We start from the raw sequence: 17,604 nt of genomic DNA, 5'->3' as shown, positions 1-17,604 counted from the left end.
GCTGATGCCCTGAATTTGGACTTGTAGCCAACTAGATTGTGAGAGAACAAATTTCTCTTTGTCAAAGTCATGAGCTTGTGGTATTTCTGTTATAGCAGCATTAGATAACTAAGATACTAGATAAATAAATGGGTATGTGCATATTATAGAATACTTTAACGACAACAACACACAGTCCAGACCTAATGTTGAACGAAATAATCAGACACAAAAGCTCACATACTTAGGATTCCATTTATATAAAGTTCAAAAGCAGGCAAAATCATCTATGGTATTAGAAGTTAGATGGTGGTCGCCAGTCAGGGGTAAAGACTAGAAGGGCCTCAGGAGGCCTCTAGGGGCTGGTGAATGTTTTGTTTCTCCATCTAGGTGCTGGTTCCACTCGATGTATTCAGTTTATACAATTTACTTTTATGATGTGTGTACTTTTCTGTTTGTATGTTGTTGTTACTTGCCATCAAGTCGATTCCGACTCATGGTAGCCCTGTGTGTGTCAGAGTAGGACTGCACTCCATAGGGTTTTCAAGGCTGTGAACTTTCGGCAGATCACCAGGCCTGTCTACTGAGGCGCCTCCGGGTGGGTTCAAACTCCTAATCTTTCAACTAATAGCCTGGTGCTTCTCTGTTTACTCCACCCAGGGACTCCGTCTGTATATTATATTTTAATTAAAACATTTATTTTTTAAATCGGTAACCCTTTATTCAAAGATGAATATCATCCATAAATCCCACGCAGTGAAGTATTGGGAAACAGGGTGGGGGTGGCCTCTGGGTTCCTTTAACCTTGGAGATTGGCAGCTGAGTAGGTGAGGGTGGTAGAGCGTCTGACTTACCCCTGCCAGCTGTTCCCAGAGCCTGGATGATATCCCCATCCCTCTCTGCCTTCCCATCCTAACCTCCCAACCCCTGGTCCTACCCCTTTCTGCTCCCAGGATTCTGCTCACAAAGGTGGGAATTAATCATCCAAGCCTGGAATGAAAAGCTCCAGTGTTTGTTCAGCAAGCCAGCACCCATCACAGCTCTCTGCTTGGCTTCTCCACATAGGCCCTAGAGGTCCCAGTGGGCAGGCCTGGGCAAGTTCTTTGACCTCTGCCCACAGTGAGTATTAGCCTGATGCTACAGCAGAGACAGCCACCCTCCCCTAGACCTGCCTCTGGCCTCTCCCAACCCCTTACCTAGCTGCACGAGACTCAGCATATGTGAAGAGCACAGCTGGGCTTTGGAGTCAGGCCAGCTTATTAACTGTGTGGCCTTGGGGGAGTTACTCAACCTCTCTGAGCCTCGTATACACTCAAAAACAGACATTTAAGGGGGTGAGATAAATATAAATAGGGGTGTTACTATTTTCTTTCTGTACACAATAGATTGTTATGTCCATGGCACTTTGGAGAACCCTGGCCCACAGCCTAAGGTCTAAATTGTTCAGCCTGGTCCTTGAAAGCCTCTAAGTTCCAGAACCTTCTCTGACATTCCTGCTTGGGCTAGAGTGACTTCTGACCCCTGGGCAGGTGTTGCCCTCTCTCACCTTTATGTCTTTATAGCCAGGGTAATTCTTTCCATTCCCACCCCCTATCCAAACCCCACTCATCCTTGGAGTCCTGGTAACTTCAGCTACTCCTGCAAAGCTGTTTTCACGTATTTTATTCATTCAACCAACTTTATTGACCACCTACTATATGCCAGGCTCTCCAGCTTTCAGTATGCTCCCCATCCTCTGACCTCAAGGTCATTCCCAACTCGCATGAGACACCAGTTGTCATGCACTGCCCAGCAACAATCCCTTTCAGGCACTGATCCAGCCATAGTATTTAATGTGATCCCCATGTCTGTGTTGTCTGCCTGTATTAGTTAGGATAAGTGACACTAGCTGTTGTAACAAATATCCCCAACATTTCAGTGGCTAAACACAATGGAGGTTTATTTCTTGCTCATATCACAGTATGGTGTGGGTCAGGTGACATCACTCCAAGTGGCAACTTGGGGATTCAGGTTCCTTCCATTTTGGGATACCTCCGTCTCCAACACAAAGCCACCATGGTTGCCGTGGAAGTGGAAGAGAATATGGGAAGGCATTTTTATCTTCAGGTTTGGAAGTGGTACATGTGAATTCCATCTACACTCCTTGACCAGCACTTAGGCACACAGCCCCAACCTGACTGGAAAGCTGACTTGGAATCCCAGCCTTCCTGTGTGCCCAGGAAGAGGAAATAGCATAGATGAATATCCACCCATGACCAGCTGCACTGTGTGCTTCCTGTTTCCCTGAACCTCCCCACAACTTCCAACCTGCCCTCCCCAACACATCCTCACAGACCCGCACACCCAGCACCGTGCCTGTGCCCAGTCGGTGCTCAGTATTCACCAGCTGATGGACAGCCTAGTGTGAGTCAGACAGGAGAAGAAGATGGGACTTGGCGGGGAGACAGGCCCTTACTCTGCCTTGGACAACAGTGATTCCTGGGGCCTTGTATGGAGCTTGGGACAGATTCAGGAGGATGGAAGGAGATAAAAGTAAAAAAAAAAAAAAGAAAAAGAAATAGACCACTTCACCCTCACTAAGATGGGTATCATCCAAAAAATGGAAAATAACAAGTGTTGGCAAAGATTTGGAGAAATTGGAACTCTGGTGCATTGTTGGTAGGACTGTAAAATGGTGCAGTTCCTAAGAAAGTTAAACATAGAATTGTCATAAGACGTACCAATTCCATATAGGTATATACGCAAAAAAAAAAAAAAAAAAAAAAATTTTTTTTTTTATATACCAAAAAGGCTTGAAAGCAGGGACTCAAACAGATATGTGTACACCAATGTTCATTTCAGTATTGTTTACAACAGCCACAAGGTGGAAACAATCCAAGTATCCATCAACAAACAAGTAGATTAAAAAAATGTGGCCCACCGGTACAAAGGAATATTGTTCAGCCACAAAGAGAGATGACATTCTAATACATGCTATGGCATGGATGAACCTTGAAAACATTACCCTGAGAGAGGGAAGCCAGATATGAAAGGACAAATAGTCTATGACTCCATTTATATGAGGAAGCTAGAACAGGCAAAGTCACAGAGACAGAAAGTAGAATAGAGGTTATAAGGGGGTGGAGGTGGGCAAAACGGAAGTTATTGCTTAATGAATACAGAGTTTCTGTTTGGGGTGAAAAAGTTCTAGAAATAATGTTGATGATTACGTACATTGTGAAAGTGCTTAGTGCCACTGAATTACACACTTAAAAACGGTTAAAATGGTAAATTTTATGTTATGTATTTTGTATCACACACAAAAAATTAGATGGTGGTGACGACTTGGGTCCAAACCCAAACTTTACCTGAACCTGGAGGTGGTGCCCTCCTCCCAGGCCTCAGCGGACTGAGGGCCACCCACTCAGGTAGCCATGGGTGGAAATCACCCGGGCTTGGCCTTCCTGGGCTCCCGGAGTTTCCCACCCTGGGGCAGCCACGATTCCGCCCTTCTGCGATTGAGATCTTTATTTGCTGGGGTTCACTGGGGTTAATTATTGTTGTGGTTGGGGTGGGGGGGAAGGAGCCCCACCCTGGCCTCAGGGCCTGGAGGGGGATCCTGAGAGCCAGGATTGTATGAAAGGCAGATTCTGGAAACCTGGGGGATGGCACATGGTGGGCTAGGAAGGTGTCTCCTGTGACAATTTAACCATTTCTATGCCCCAAGCTTGGCGGGCTGGGTCTTTAATTCCTCCTTGTCTGCCACCCATTCGTGACACCCCCCAAATCATCAAAGCCCCAGTGAGGCCCGGCTCACTGAGGCAACTGGCATTATTCACAGGGGTGGGGCTGGGTGAGCTGGGGGAGAAGAGGCTGACCTGTAGCTCAGTTCCTAGCCGACTGAGAGTGGACTGGCACCCCAAGATTCTACTGGGTGTCTCAGCATCCACCTCACCTCTGAGGACCCTACCCCTGGCCTCCAGTGGCTCAGGCTGCCAGCCACCAGCTCTGCAGAGTCGGAGTGAGGTTAGTGATGGACGGAGAGCCAGGCCAGGGGGTGAGAGGAGTGAGGGAAAGGGGGTTGGTACAAGACTGTGGGGGCTCTGTCAGCTTCTCTCCACCTTGCAAGAAAGGAAACTGAGGACCAGGGTACCTCCCAAGTTATACAGCAAGTTAGGTCCTTGAAAACCCAGGGTCGGAGCTGTTAGCAACCCCAACTCCCTACTGGGGAGGTTTTCCAGGGATCCCCTAGTCTGTCTCCCTGGGTCTGGTCAGCACAACAGACAATGGCATGTGGATTAGCCTAGAAGGTGCGTATCTGGCCTGGTGAGGCCAGTGCTGGGGCTGGAAGGAGCGTGAGGGCCATGATTCTCACACAGTGAAGACAGTGTCTACAGCTGGGGCTCTGGACGCAGACACATCTGGTCCCAGTCCTTGCTGTGTGACCATAGGAACGTTGTTTAACCTCTCTGAGCCTCAGTTTCCTGAAGGGGTAATTTGGAGTGGATGAGGGGGATGTCACCTACCTTACAGGGTCATTGGAGAGACGGGGTGAGGTAGGTCCTGTACTGTAAGTGCCAATGGGCCACCACAGGGAAGGGCTCGCAGTAGATACTATCTTCGCGAGTTCCGTTCCTTGCGCTGTTGTAATGACGGTGTTGTTGCTGTGTTGAATCGTTGATACTATTTAATACTAATATAGAATGGCATTGATAATGATAATAGTAAATAGCTTCCGTTTCCAGTGAGAAAGGGTCTGGAATGCTCACTCCATTTCCCTCCCCTCCTTGCCCATGTTGTCCCCTGTGTGTGTGTGTGTGTGTGTGTGTGTGTGTAGAAGGCTGGGGGCCCAAGGTCCAGATGCCCCCCACCCCAGTTCTGCTCTGCAGTATGGAACAGGGTCTGCAGTAGGTGCAATGGGAACGGAGAAGGGGAGTTTGGGGACAAGCCAGGATGTCGGTTCTACCACTGGCTCCTCGATGCCCAGGGAGCCCTCCTCCATCCCCAGGTTCCTGTCTGCAGGTTCCTTGAGCTGCTTCTCCACCTATGGGGTGTCAGGGCTGAATTAAGCCCTTTACTTGAATCCTCACAACCATCTTACAGTGGAGGGTATAATTATCCCCATTTACAGAGTGAAACACTGAGGCTTAGAGAGGCAAATTAGCCTCCTCAGTAAGTGGCAGAGCTGTATGTCCAAAGAGAACACCCTAGCCCAGTAGAAGGCCCACCCAGGCCCCTTTGTACCCTGGGTGCCCAAAGATTGAGATTTACTTCCACCCCACCCCCTGCCTTCTGGGGCATTGGGCCTTCCCCCCACCCCCACTGCACTCTTTCTCCCCTAGGCCTCAACAAACCAGTCATCCAGAGAAAGAGTGGGGGGAACTCCGTGGGAATCCTTAGTTCAGGGTGAGGGATGGGGCGAAGGGAGGTGGGTGGCTGGGAGCTTTGTCTTTCCAGTTTGAAGAAGCTGGGGCCCTAAATAGATAGTAGGCAGGAGGCGGAGTCTAAAATTAGACTCCAGAGGAACTCACAGAGCCCCAGTGAACATGGACCCACGTCCCCTTCAGGCGCATTCAGGGCACTAAAACAAAGACAAATGAGCGAAACCGCAGAGACCCACACGCACTCAGCTCATGCATGGACACCACCTTCCAGGAGAGTTCTGGGCCTCACTAAGCCTACTCCCAAGTTCCCACAGATACACAGCAGCATCCTCCCCCAGGCACCCTGAGTCCACATCTTGTATACACACCCACATACACACACACGTGTACACGGGCTCACAGGTACACACACCGGCACAGGAGGCTGAAGGGGAGGAACATGTGGATGGAGGAAGAGGAGCCCTGCCTATCCCACCTCCCCAAATCCTGCCACCTGAGCCCCTGCTCCTGGCCTGGAGGGCCCCAGGCTCGGGGGATGAGGCTGAGTGATCCGCGTGCCAGGGGAGAGCCTGAGGAGGTAGTTCACCAAAGCGGGGTAGAGGGAGGTGGGGGCTGCCAGAAATTTGAAACCTGGGTTTAAATCCCACAGCCCTGGCATTTCTGTGGTCAGGGGTTTGGAGAAATTGCTTCACCTGCCTGAGTCCTGGTTTCATTACCTGTGTGATGGGGCAATGCAATGACCCTGTCCTCCTGGGTTTGCTGTAGTGGGGACCTAGAAGGTGCTCAGGATGGGTCCTGAGAAGGCAGCTGGCAGTGAGCAGCAATGAGAATGGGCAGACTAGACAGCCTGACTCATTCACCTCCTAGCAGATCATCTGGACCCCCTGAACCTCAGTTGCAGCATCTATAAAATGGAACTAGAAATAATGCCTTCCTGCCCTTGGTGGCATAGTGGTTAACAGCTATGGCTGCTAACCAAAAAGTCAACAGTTCGAACCCACCGGCCTCCTTGGAAACCCTATGAGGCAGTTCTAATCTGTCCTATAGGGCTGCTATGAGTTGGAATCAACACGACGGCAATGGTTTTTTGTTTTTTGTTTTTTTTGCCCTTGCCCACCTCAGATGACGCTGTAAGACTCGGAGAGACATCGGTGTGAAGGATGGTTTGGATTCTGTGGGACTGAGAGAGCCCCACGGGGCAGTGAGGGTGGGGTCAAGACCCAACTGGGCCAGCAGCTGCTGTTGCCCCCACCGCCTCACTTTCTTCGTGAACACCCTGCCCCCCCAAGGCACCCACCAGCTGCTGTTCAGGGTTCGGTGAAACAATTTCCCTGGAGTATACATTTCCGGAGTGGCGGAGGGTCTCCACTCGCCACAGTCCCACAACACAGAACTGCAGGGCCCACTCAGGGCCCAGGTGGATTAGAGAAGCCAGAGTGAGTGAGGAACATATAGTCTCACAGGGCTTCCTGGGGCTCTCCATGCCGGCTCCCCCTGGCCTTTCTCTACAGACCAGGAGTTGGGGGCTCTGAATGGACTTGCCAGAAGTTTCCCCACCTCAGGCTCCAAACCCCATCAGGTTTAGCCATTCAACAATAAAAACAGTGGTGATGGCCAGCCAGACCTGGCACAGCTATGGCATCAGACAGATGAGGAGGCAAGCCCTGTTTGTTCTCTTACTGGCTGTGTGAGCCTGAGAATGCCCAAATGCTCTTGGGCCTCAGTTTTCTCCTCTGTCAAATGGGTTTAACAATTCCCAGGCGCTAGGTTATCATAACAATTAACTGAAATCACATATGTGAAGTCCCGACGTACACAGTAGGCGCTTGATAAATGCTCACTGTCATGATGAAATATGACACAATTGGGAGCCAGCCTATCCGGGCTTGAATTCTGTCTCCACCACAACAGCGATGTGACCTTGGGCATGTTTTATAGACAGCTCTGTGCCTCATTTTCCTCATTTGACAAACAGAAATCAGAAAGGTGCCTGCCTCCCAACGTTGTGCTGAGGGCCAAGTAATGCACATGAAATGCCTGGGCCATGGTCAACATTGCTACTACTATTGACGGGAGATGAGACTTGGCTTGGAGACTTGTGCTGCACACCTACTATGTACTGAGCAAAGTTAGGTTATTAAGTCCCCCAGTAACCCCATAAGGAAGGCATCTTTAGCTCCAGTTTATGGAAAAGGAAATGCAGTGAGGCCACTGTCTTGACCAAGGTCATGGCTCTGTAGCAGCAGATGTGGGATTTGAACTCAGGTCTTCAGACTCCATGTTCCCCTAGAGTCCAGGCATTCCTTCAGTGGTTTTCAAACTGTGTTCCTGGGAACCCAAGAGTTCCCTGGAAGTGCAACAGAAAGACGGGGAGAAAGAGAGGCTGACTGAGAGACCCAGTGTAACAGGGAGAAACAGGACAGAGAAAGACCAAGAGACTGGAGGACAGAGAGGAAGGCAGGGAGGGGTGGACTCTGGTTGGGATGAACGCTTCTGCAGGCTTCAGGCCCCACCTCGGCAGCCTCCCAGACCACCCCACCCCCCACTAATCTGCTCAGTGGCCCCTTGACCCATCTTGCCTCTCTCAGCCCAGCCCCCCAGAGCAGGTGGGTAGTGCGGGTCAGATTACGTACTTAGACTGCTGAAGCTGCCAGCATGCCCCCACCTGCCTCAGACTGACCCTGGCACATGCCTGGGTCAAGGGAACCCAAGATCAAAGACAGCATCCACCAAAGGGCACAGGTGCTTGGTGGGGGGTGGAGGAATACATCACTCTGGTTAGGTATATGAGTTTCAGTACCAGGGAAATCTGGTTTTCAGGCCTGGTTTATCTACCTACTAGCTCTGTGAACTCGGGCAAGTCATATCACTGCTCTGAGCCTCTGTTTTCCCACCTGTAAAATGAGGACAATGATAATGTTAGTACTTCCTTTATAGGGTTGTGGTTCTACTGTGTGTTCTATTATTAACATAAGAGCCTCCCACCTTGTAAGCTCTCAGTAAATGGGTAGTAAAAACTTGAAAGCTTGCTCCTGAGGAGGAGGGTGGTCCAAGGGACCCAGGTCAGGGAGCCTAAAAGCTCAAATTTTCCTTCACTTACTGGTGTGGGACCTTCGGAGTGTCATGTGAGCTCTCTGATGCTCAGTCCCTTCATCTATGGAATGGGGCTCAAATCCACTGGCTTCCCTACTTTATAGGAGGGCGGGAAAGCTTTCAATAAACTCTAATGTCAGTTAGTGGTGTAATGGGGGCCCAGAAGGCAGTGGGGTCTGCTACTCCCTCTCCAGAAAAGATGGCCAGGCCTTCGAACACCCCAGGAACAGCTCCGACATCCTGGGGGGTCCTCCCACTGAGCAGTGGTCCATCATTGGTTAACTGATCCCATGCTCCATTCCTTGGCCCTGGCTGGATTGTCAACGCTCCCTGCTGGTCAGAAGGGGATGCCTCCAGTGATGTCTGCATGAGCAGGGTGGTGGTGGATCTCCCTCCTATGGGGATTCAGAGAGCTGGCTGTCCAGGACTCACCTACTGGGCTGGGCCAACTGCAAATGCAAGGAGTGCCCCATGGGCCAACAACAACCATGATCATTGTTAACTGATGTATACAAAATATCAGGCAGTGTGCCAAGAGTTTTATACACGATATTATTTCATGCTCCTAATAATGTATGCAGTTGATGCTGTTATTAGAATACCAATTTTACAGGTGAGGAAGTAGACTGAGAGGCTGGATAACTTACCCCAGGCCACACAGCTGGGAAGGGGTGGAACCAGTTTATTGCCCAGGTCTGGCTGGGCCCAGGCCCAGCCACCTCCCATAGAACCCTGACTGATCTCAGAGACGGTGACACAGACATGTATTGCAGGAGGACAAGGATGCAGTCTGCTTCCATAAAGACCACAGCCTTGGAAACCCTATGGAGCAGTTCTACTCTGTCCTACAGTGTCCCTATTGACTTAACAGTACTGGGTCCATATTATTACCAGATGTTAATCCTCAAAAGGTGAAGAACCATTGACTATTCTAAACTTTTAAGACTTACCTAGCCTCGATCTAAATTTTTCGGGGCATGAGTGGAGGAAGTTGAGTCCCTACCATGTAAAAGTCTTCTTCCCTTTGCTTGTGTTTAAAGTCCCCTCTGGCTTCCTGGAGTCACATCTGTTATTCCTGATGCCCCAAGCTTCCACCCTCGAGTTACGTTGATCCATCGGAGACTCTGCCCCTGCTGTTTCCGGTTAGTCCCTGCGTCCAAGCTGAAGCTCGGATCAACTCTCTGTTTTGTCACTGTGGGTCCTCACCCCCATGTCCTTCCCTGGACCAGCGCGGAGACCGGAGAGTCTTTCGTGAGGTAGGTGCAGTAACCAGAATGGCCAGCAGAGGTCTCAGAGCCGACTAACCCCGTGGAGCGTCGGAGGGCTCCTGCCTCCTCCGCGACCCTTGGCAGCCTAGGGGTGAGGAAAGCGTGGCAGCAGTCGGGAAGCCTGTGTTCTGGGTCTGGACCTATTTGGACAAGTCTCTTTCCCTCTGTGGGCCTCGGTTTTCCCATCTGTAAAGTGGAGGGAGGTGATCCAAGAGTTCCTAGATGGTTGCTAGGCAACCTGCCTGCACTGACTTCGCCCTGGGAAGCCTTCTGATGGATGCCTCTGGGAGGGGGCCGTCTTGAACACCCCGTGGCAGGCTGCCACATCTTTCTCCCACAGAGCGACTGATGAGTTTGAACCACCAGCCTTCCTGTCAGCAGCTGAGGGCTTAACCGCTACACCACCAGGGCTCCTGCCCTGGGAGAGAAAAGGGGGTTCTAAATCAGGCTGCTCCCAGGAGCTCTCTGGCAATAGGGCACTAGTGAAAACCACAGGAAATAGAAACCCCCTGGAGGCTTCCCAAGGGCATCTCAGGGCCTGGAGAACAGGGCTTATGGGCCCAGGGCCTGGATAACAGGGTGGCAGTCTCCAGGGTACGCCACATCCAGGGCTTCTGCCCAGCACTGGAGAAGCCCAGGCAGGCGGGCCCTGAGTAGGAAGGGAGAAGGAGCCTTCCTGCCTTCAGCACTGCAGGTCCAGGAACAAGGCTGGAGCCTGGGCCACCCTCCTGGCTCAGCTATTGGGGACACACCTGTCCCAGTTCTTAACCTTCCCCTCCATCAACTCCTAGTTCGGGGCCAGACTAACTGGGCTGAAGGCCCAGGGATGAGGGAAGGCCCTGTAGAGACCCACATGGGGGAGGAGAGTCCTGCCCAAGGGCTCATCCCAGGCTCAAGGACTCCCTCCAAGGAGCAGGCCACATCCTCACAGGCCCAGAGAAGACCTCTTGCACCCCACCCTCCATGCTCTTGCTCTCTTCCCCCTCCCCCTCCTGCCCCCCAAGTGATTAGAGAACAAGACACAGACATGACAAGGATGCAGAATATTCTCTCCAGATGTTATAATGAGGCTGAGGGAGGGGTTGGCTGTACAGGGGTGCCGATGGCAGAGCCTCCCACTGCAGCAGGAGGAGCTGGGAGGGGCTGATCGGGAGGGAAAGGGCAGCACCTAGGGCACCGAGAAAGACAATCGACACTTGGGGTGGCCCCAGGCCCAGGGAGCAGGAAGAAGGACTGGGTAGGCTCCGGGTGGCAGTGGTGGGCAGCCAAGCCCTCAGTGCCCTGCGGTGGGGAGTAGGAACCCCCTCCTTTACGCCCCAGCTCTTGCAGTGTGTCTAAGAAGGGAAAATCCTCCAAACAGGCGTGTCCCGAAGGGCCCCCCAAGACAGGCTGGAGGGAGGTCTGTGGTGTTCCTTGGGGGCACTCTCTCACCAGACCTCTGCCAAGGGGGGCCCAGGGGGGGCAGAGGCTGAGGCGGTGCTCCCCGTGGGGGCTGCCTCCCAGGCTGAGGGACTGGATGAGAAGAAAGGGCGCATCTGCGTGGGGGTGTGATATGCACTCACATGTGTGCGGAGCCCTGAGTGATTCTCCCACCTCACTCTGACTGGACACACATCTGTCCTCCCGCTGTTGCCACCATCACAGAGCAGGGACACGTGTGAGCTCACACTTTACCACTATCCATGCAGGTTCATGCAGCAGCCCAGACCCTTCCCAACCACAAGAGAAACCTGCCAACTACCCCCAACACAGATACTCAAGCACCCTGCCTCTGGGCCTGGGGACAACCAGCAGCTGAGGTGACGCACGTCCTCAGACCCCTCCCATGTCCACCTCACAGGAGTTGTGGGACACCCAGCCACACCCAGCTTCTGCCTGTCTCAGGGCCTGGGTGACATGGAGGCACTTGGCAGGGACCTTTCTCCAGCCCAGAGCCACCCGTCAGGCCCGGGAGCCATAATACTGCAGACTGCTGCTCCAGCCTCTGGCATCTATCGCCTGGCCCCTGGAGCACCTGACAGACCAGGCTGTAAAACTGAGGAGTGGGCTGGAGGAAGACAGGGTGGGGAGGGTGAGCTGGGCAGGGCACCTGTCACCTCCCTTCCCCATCTGGCACTCCAGCTCCAGCCGTGGTCATGGTCAGTGGGTAAAGGAGAGGGGGCGGCTGAGCTCAGGGATGGGAGGGGGTGTTTGGCTGAAGAGTCTGGCCTAACCGCCTCTCTGGGGGTGTATGTGTGCAAATGGGGTGGGAAGACAGTTCAGGTTCTTGCCTTCACAAAGTGAAGTAAGAGAGCAAGTCCCCACCCTGAGTGCAGGAGAGAACGGCCTGCCTCAGAGGGTGGTGGGGAGAGAGAGTGAAGCCAGAGGACAGGCAGTGCCCTTCTGGCTCTGCCGGCCATGGCCCCACCCTCTGGGGCTGGCCTTCCACAAAGCCAGGTGTCCCTTTTGGCTGCCCAGATGAGGGTGCTTCGAGCCTCTGTCAGAGGGCACTGGCCCCTTCAGGGCCTTCTGGACCCCTCGGAGCTGACATTCTGCCTCTCGGGGGACCTGCAGGCCACTCTGCTGCCAGGTGTGACAGGCTCTCAAGGGCAGTGACACAGTGGTCCTTGCTCCTGGGGTAGGGGTCGGTGGGACTGCAGGGCTGGCGAACAGGGCGGGGAGGACCTGGCAGCCCACTGTGGGATGTGGCAACTCATGATTCGTTTGGTCTGGGGGAGAAGCCCCCAGTTATCTGTGGAGGAAAAGACAGAAAGAGAGTGTTCAGATGAGGGCTTTCGAAGACGTCATTTTAGACCAGGACCAGGCATTTGGATGCCTTAGCCTCACCTCCCCTGCCCCAAACTCTAACCCAGACTGCCTCCCCACACCCACCCGTGTCCCAGCCCTCCCGGGTAAAGTCCACAGATATCAAAGGCAGAGGCTGTGCTTGCTGGGGTCTGTGGCGTGCCATGATGGAGGGGTCTGGGGAGGGACCAGCCAACAGCACAGCCAGTGGCCAGCCTTGGGACACCTTTGATGGCTTTTGAATGTGACAACTCTGCCCTCTGTTGGCCCTTTTGGGGGCATTTTTTTCACATTTCTGGTTGGCTGACAGGTAAACCATCTGCCTTGAAGGCTTGGGCAGTTGGATGACCTGCTGGCTGCCACCCCCACATCTCACAGGAGGTACCTTGTCCCAATCCCTAGAGATATACCAGACCAGAGACCAATCCTGGCTCTGCTCTGAGCAGCGGCAGAAGGTTGGGACGAGTCGTTCAAACCCTGGGAGCCTCCGCTTCCTCATCTGTAAGATGGGAATGGTATAGTCCATCTCACTGCGGAGCTGGGCAGCATTAAATGAGACAACACACCTAAGGGCCTAGCCCAGCACTCGGGAGACGGGAGGGCTCAAAGCCGTCCTGGGGGTGATTACCATGACGACCGTATCTCATCCAAACCAAGGCGCCCATTTTGCCACTTTTTGATATCTCCAAAATCGAGGAGCATTTTGCAGTCACTGTGGTAAGAGAACCCCTTGTTATGATTAAGTTGGCAGCTTCTTTTTCTGCCTCGGTGGTACATAAAATAGTGGTGCGTCTTGAAATTGATGGCTACTTAGATTTTATGAAATACGGTCTTATGCCCCCTCCGCCTTCCCCCCATCCCAGCCGAAGACTCCAGCACTCACAGCTCGGTGTCCTCCAGGGCAGGCGGGCGCTCCAGCGCCTGCCGCCGCCTCCGCACGGCCCCCATGATCTTCTTGCGCGGCCCCAGAGGGATGCTGATGCTGCGGAGGTCGAGGTCCGAGCACAGCATCAGCGCCTCCAGGTCGATCTTCTCCTGCCGCAGGAGGGCGGCCAAGTCCTGCAAGTGCAGCGAGGCCAGGAAGGTCTCCAGCGGGCTGGTCTCGGGTTCCAAGTCCTCGTCCAGGCCCAAGTCCACCTCATCCCAGGGCAGCTCCTCTGGGCAGCTGCGGTCCTGCAGGCTGTTGGCACTGCCCAGGCTGTCGTCGTCCAGGCTGGGGGGGCTCTGCAGCCGAGCCCGCGGCGTCCCCACCCGGTCCAGGCCGCCGTCCTCGCGGCCCAGGCCCTGCAGACCGCTGCTCAGGTAGTTCCTGCGGAACACCATGGTGCCAAGGCCGGGCCGGGTAAACAAGGAGTCGTGGCCTGAGTCTGTGCTAACCTCCGAATGGGCTGGCTCGGCCGCCAGCGTGGCACGGGAGACGCTGTCCTCGTCCGAGAGGAACATGTCCCGGAGCGGGGAGCGGCCCCACTCCTTGGGATTGGCGTAGGTGCCCTGGCGTACAAACATCACGTCGCTGCCCAGCTGCAGGCCTGAGAGCGAGCGCACGCTCTTGCGGCCGTCCTCTGAGATCTTGAAGGTGCCCTCACCGCCTTGCTTTCGCCGTTCCAGTTTGCGCTGGATCTTGGTCTTGCCCCGGGCGGTGCCGTGCAGCGTAGCCTGTGAGTAGGGCAGGTGGCTGCTCAGCGCCAGGTGCTGCAGCCGTCTGCTCAAGGTGCTGGAGGTGAGGCTGGAGAAGCTGAGAGTGTCGGAGCGCTCGGCCAGCTCGCGCCTGTAGAGTCTCTCCATGCGCTCGTGGTGCTTGCGCTGCATCTTGGCGCACTCGCGGATACGCCGCTCCGCCTCGCGGAAGGCCTTGTCCTTGAGCTTACCCACCAGCTTGGGGTTGAGGCTACTCTGCTTTGCTGCGATGGAGTCCAGGTAGCGCACACACTCCATGTGGCCCTTCATGGCGGCCATGTCCAGCGGCGTGTGGTAGTCGTTGTCCAGGCACCAGATGTTGGCCCCAAAGGACACCAGGAAGGACAGGCAGTGCAGGTGGCCATTGGAGGCTGCCAGGTGCAGGGGCGTGTTGCCCCAGATGTCACACTTGTCTGGGTCACCCCTACAGGGAGGACATGTGGGGAGGGAGGGGTGATGAGCCACCAACCTGGCAAGTGCCGAGGGAGTGCGAGGGCCCCCCAGCCTTGTTGAGCTTCTGCACAGCTGTGCCAGGTCCCAAAGGGTCCACGGAGGGCTGAGACCTCTCCTCTGACTCCAGGTGACACGCAGTCTTGCACCACCAAAAGGACCAAGTGAGCCCAGGAGAAAAAAACGACCCCAGGCACCCAAGGGGCGGGGCTCCGGAGGAGGCGGGACTAGGGTGAGGCCTTCCCCACTGTTACTGAGGGCTGGGAATCTCAGGGGATAAATATTTGATGCCCAGAGAGAAAGGAGTGAATTATTCATGGGCCCCAGGGGGGAGCAGGCCCAGAGAGGTGGTGGGCCCGGGCCCAGGTTGGGTCTCAGGCAGGCATGGTGGTGAGTGTGGCTGTGTGTGCCTGGTGAGTGTGCCAGCAGAAGAGAGGCGGTATGTGCTGGGCCTGCACTCCAGCTGAGCGTGCCACGGTGTGCGCTTGCACCTCTCGGCCTAGCCATGTTGACAGGGAGTGGGGCCAGGCCTGGCAAGCCCGACTGTGAGAGCAGGTGTTGGGTCTTGGCCTGGGCCAGGAAGGGAGTGTGGGGACAGCCAGGACTGGAGGGGAGGAGGCGGAAGTCGGGTCCCTAGCCTGGCCGCCCTCCCCTCCCAGGGCTGCCCCATCTATGGGGGTTCTGTAAGGTTGGCTAGTGTGGGCCACCCAGAGGTCCCCACCCAGCCCCCTCCAACACCCTCCTCACCAGACTGTCCCCTTGGAGCAGTCTCCAGCTGGTGGGAACCAGGGAGCTGTGTCTCCTCCCGAGCTCTCTCCTCCCTCAGGGGGCTAGCTCAGCGCTGCCCCTGCCCACACTAATGAGGCCACAAGGCCACCCCCCAGGGCTGGGAAGAATCACTCCCTTGTCTCAGCAGCTCCCCCACACCCCGCCTCTGCTCCTCCTAGGCTCCAAGTCTTGCCAGATGACACGGTAGGGGGCTGCTGGCATCTGGCCCACACCCCATCAAACACCAGTCCTTGCCCTCTGAAGGGGCTGGGGGGTTGGTGCACCAAGGGGGAACCCTCTTCCAGTCCTCCTGTGGGTCTCTCTGAGGGAAGGCAGGGGATCAGGGTCACTGTAGTTCCTCTTGGGGTGGGGAGGGCCAGTCTTGGCCTTTTGGAACATGCCTGGCCACCTGTCTTAGGTGGGCAGGGCCCAGGAGCAGCCTTGGAGGAAAAGGAGGAGGAGGGCCAGAAGGGTTTCTCACCCACCACAGGCTCAGGCCTCAGGCCAGGACCTGCCACCAGGTCCAGCTCTGCCTTCCTGGGGCACCTCTTCCATATTCACCCTCCATCTCTTCCTCCCTTTTCCCTTTCCAGGCATCCAGTCCAACCCGGCTTCTCATGACAAAGCTGCTGTGGTGGGGAGTTGTTCACAGTCCTGAGCCCTGGGCCCTGTATTCCCAGCCTTGACCTCCCAACCCCTTCCTTGGCCCTGACCCACACTTTCCTCCAGGACAACTCCAAAGGGAGGGTGAGGAGGGCGGAACTCCTTCAAGGGCCACAGGTGCCCAAGTGCTCACCTCTGGCCTGCGATGGGGGAGGGGCACAGAGGGAGTTAATGGGGTGGCTGAACTGGGTGACATTTGGTGTTGTGGATAGTGCCCATAAATCCCAGGAATGAGCGGGGTGAGGGAGAGGACTGTGGGAGGCCCAGCGCTGGAGGCTGGGAGTGGTGGGTACAGACTGACGCTCCTTTCCGAGCCCCTACCTCCACCCCTTTGAGCTTCTCTGCCTTCTCCCAGGTTTTCTCACTTGTCCTTCACTCTCACTTCCTTCACTCTTCCAGGTGGCCTGGCCCAGGAGACCTCTCCCACCTTCCCCTTGCTCTGCAGCCCCCAATCATAACACCCTCAAATTCCACTCCCTCCACTCCTCGCTCCTCTTCCAGGTTACAAGTGTCACCCTCTCAGCTTTTCTCCCCCTCCCTCCCACACCTGCCAGGCCCCAAGGCCCAGTTAGGGTCTGTGGTGGGGAGAGGGGCTCACAGAAAGAGAGAAGGTGCCCTGGGACCTGAGGGTGTCTCAGTGGCCTGGAGCGTAGGGAGACTCTTTCACCTTCCACGTGGGTTGGGGGCGACTCACCCTCGGCTCACGATGAGGCGCAGCGCCTCCAGGTTGCCGTGGTAGGCAGCCCAGAGGGTGGGAGTCATGCCATCCTCATCGGGGGCATTCAGCTCCTTCCGGGTGGCTTCCTTGAGGAGCTCCAGGTAGCCGTCCCTGGCTGCCCGGTGGTACTGGTCATTCATGGTGCCCGGTTTGGACGGGGCGGGCAGGGGACACGGGTCGAGGCCCCCCACAGGGGAGGGCAGCAGGGTCAGGGCTGGGGCATGGGGCTGGGGGAAGGGACAGGGCAGGGGCCGGAGCCGCCAGCCCCCGCTGCCGCGGACAGGGTGTGGAGCTCCAGAGCTAAGGGACAAGAGACATCTGAGCTGCTCACCCGGCTGGGAGGGGGGGAGCTCCGCCACCAGGGCACCGCCCCCGGCTTCCCCTGGGTCCTAAATCCCCGATCTTGGAACACAGGGTGACCACGAGAGGCCCTGTCCTCTCTCCAAAAGTACCTGCGCCAGTACCTCCTGGCGACAGTCGGGGTCAGTGTGGGGACAGTCCAGGGTTCATCCTTTCTGGAGCTCCGGCACTGGGACCCCCGACTTCTCCACCCGTCACAGGAACGACCAAAGGCTGGGGAGGGGTGCCTGAGAGCAGGGTGGAGGGGCAGTCCTGAACCCCAGGACAGTAGACGTAAGAGGGGCATGAGGACAGGCCTCGAGACATCGCGTAGAAAGTGGCTGGTGGGCCGCCACGCCCTCGAGCGGGGTAGTTCTGCCGCGTTCCAGCAGGGGGCGCCAGAGGGCTGGGAGCGGACTCAGCGCGCAGCGTGGGAAGCCTGTATCGCAGCCGTCGCCTCGCAGCATCCCGCCGAGCAGGGAGCCGGGATACAGTGAGAAGG

General features: G+C 55.5%; 1 protein-coding gene across 1 annotated transcript; it reads right to left on the bottom strand.

Annotated features, from left to right (window-relative positions):
- Positions 1-13,366: 13,366 nt before the first annotated feature.
- On the bottom strand, positions 13,367-16,903 carry USH1G (USH1 protein network component sans). The gene is made up of 2 exons (XM_003417274.3): positions 16,740-16,903; positions 13,367-14,588 (listed from the first exon to the last, which is right to left on the bottom strand). The coding sequence occupies exons 1-2, from the start codon at positions 16,901-16,903 to the stop codon at positions 13,367-13,369; spliced, it is 1,386 nt and encodes a 461-aa protein (XP_003417322.1).
- Between the last annotated feature and the right edge of the window lie 701 nt (positions 16,904-17,604).

This window comes from Loxodonta africana, chromosome 18 (genome assembly GCF_030014295.1).
Source record: "Loxodonta africana isolate mLoxAfr1 chromosome 18, mLoxAfr1.hap2, whole genome shotgun sequence".
In the NCBI taxonomy this organism is placed as follows: Eukaryota; Metazoa; Chordata; class Mammalia; order Proboscidea; family Elephantidae; genus Loxodonta; species Loxodonta africana.
Note: the sequence above shows the minus strand (reverse complement) of the source record. Positions and strands in the feature narration are given on the sequence as shown.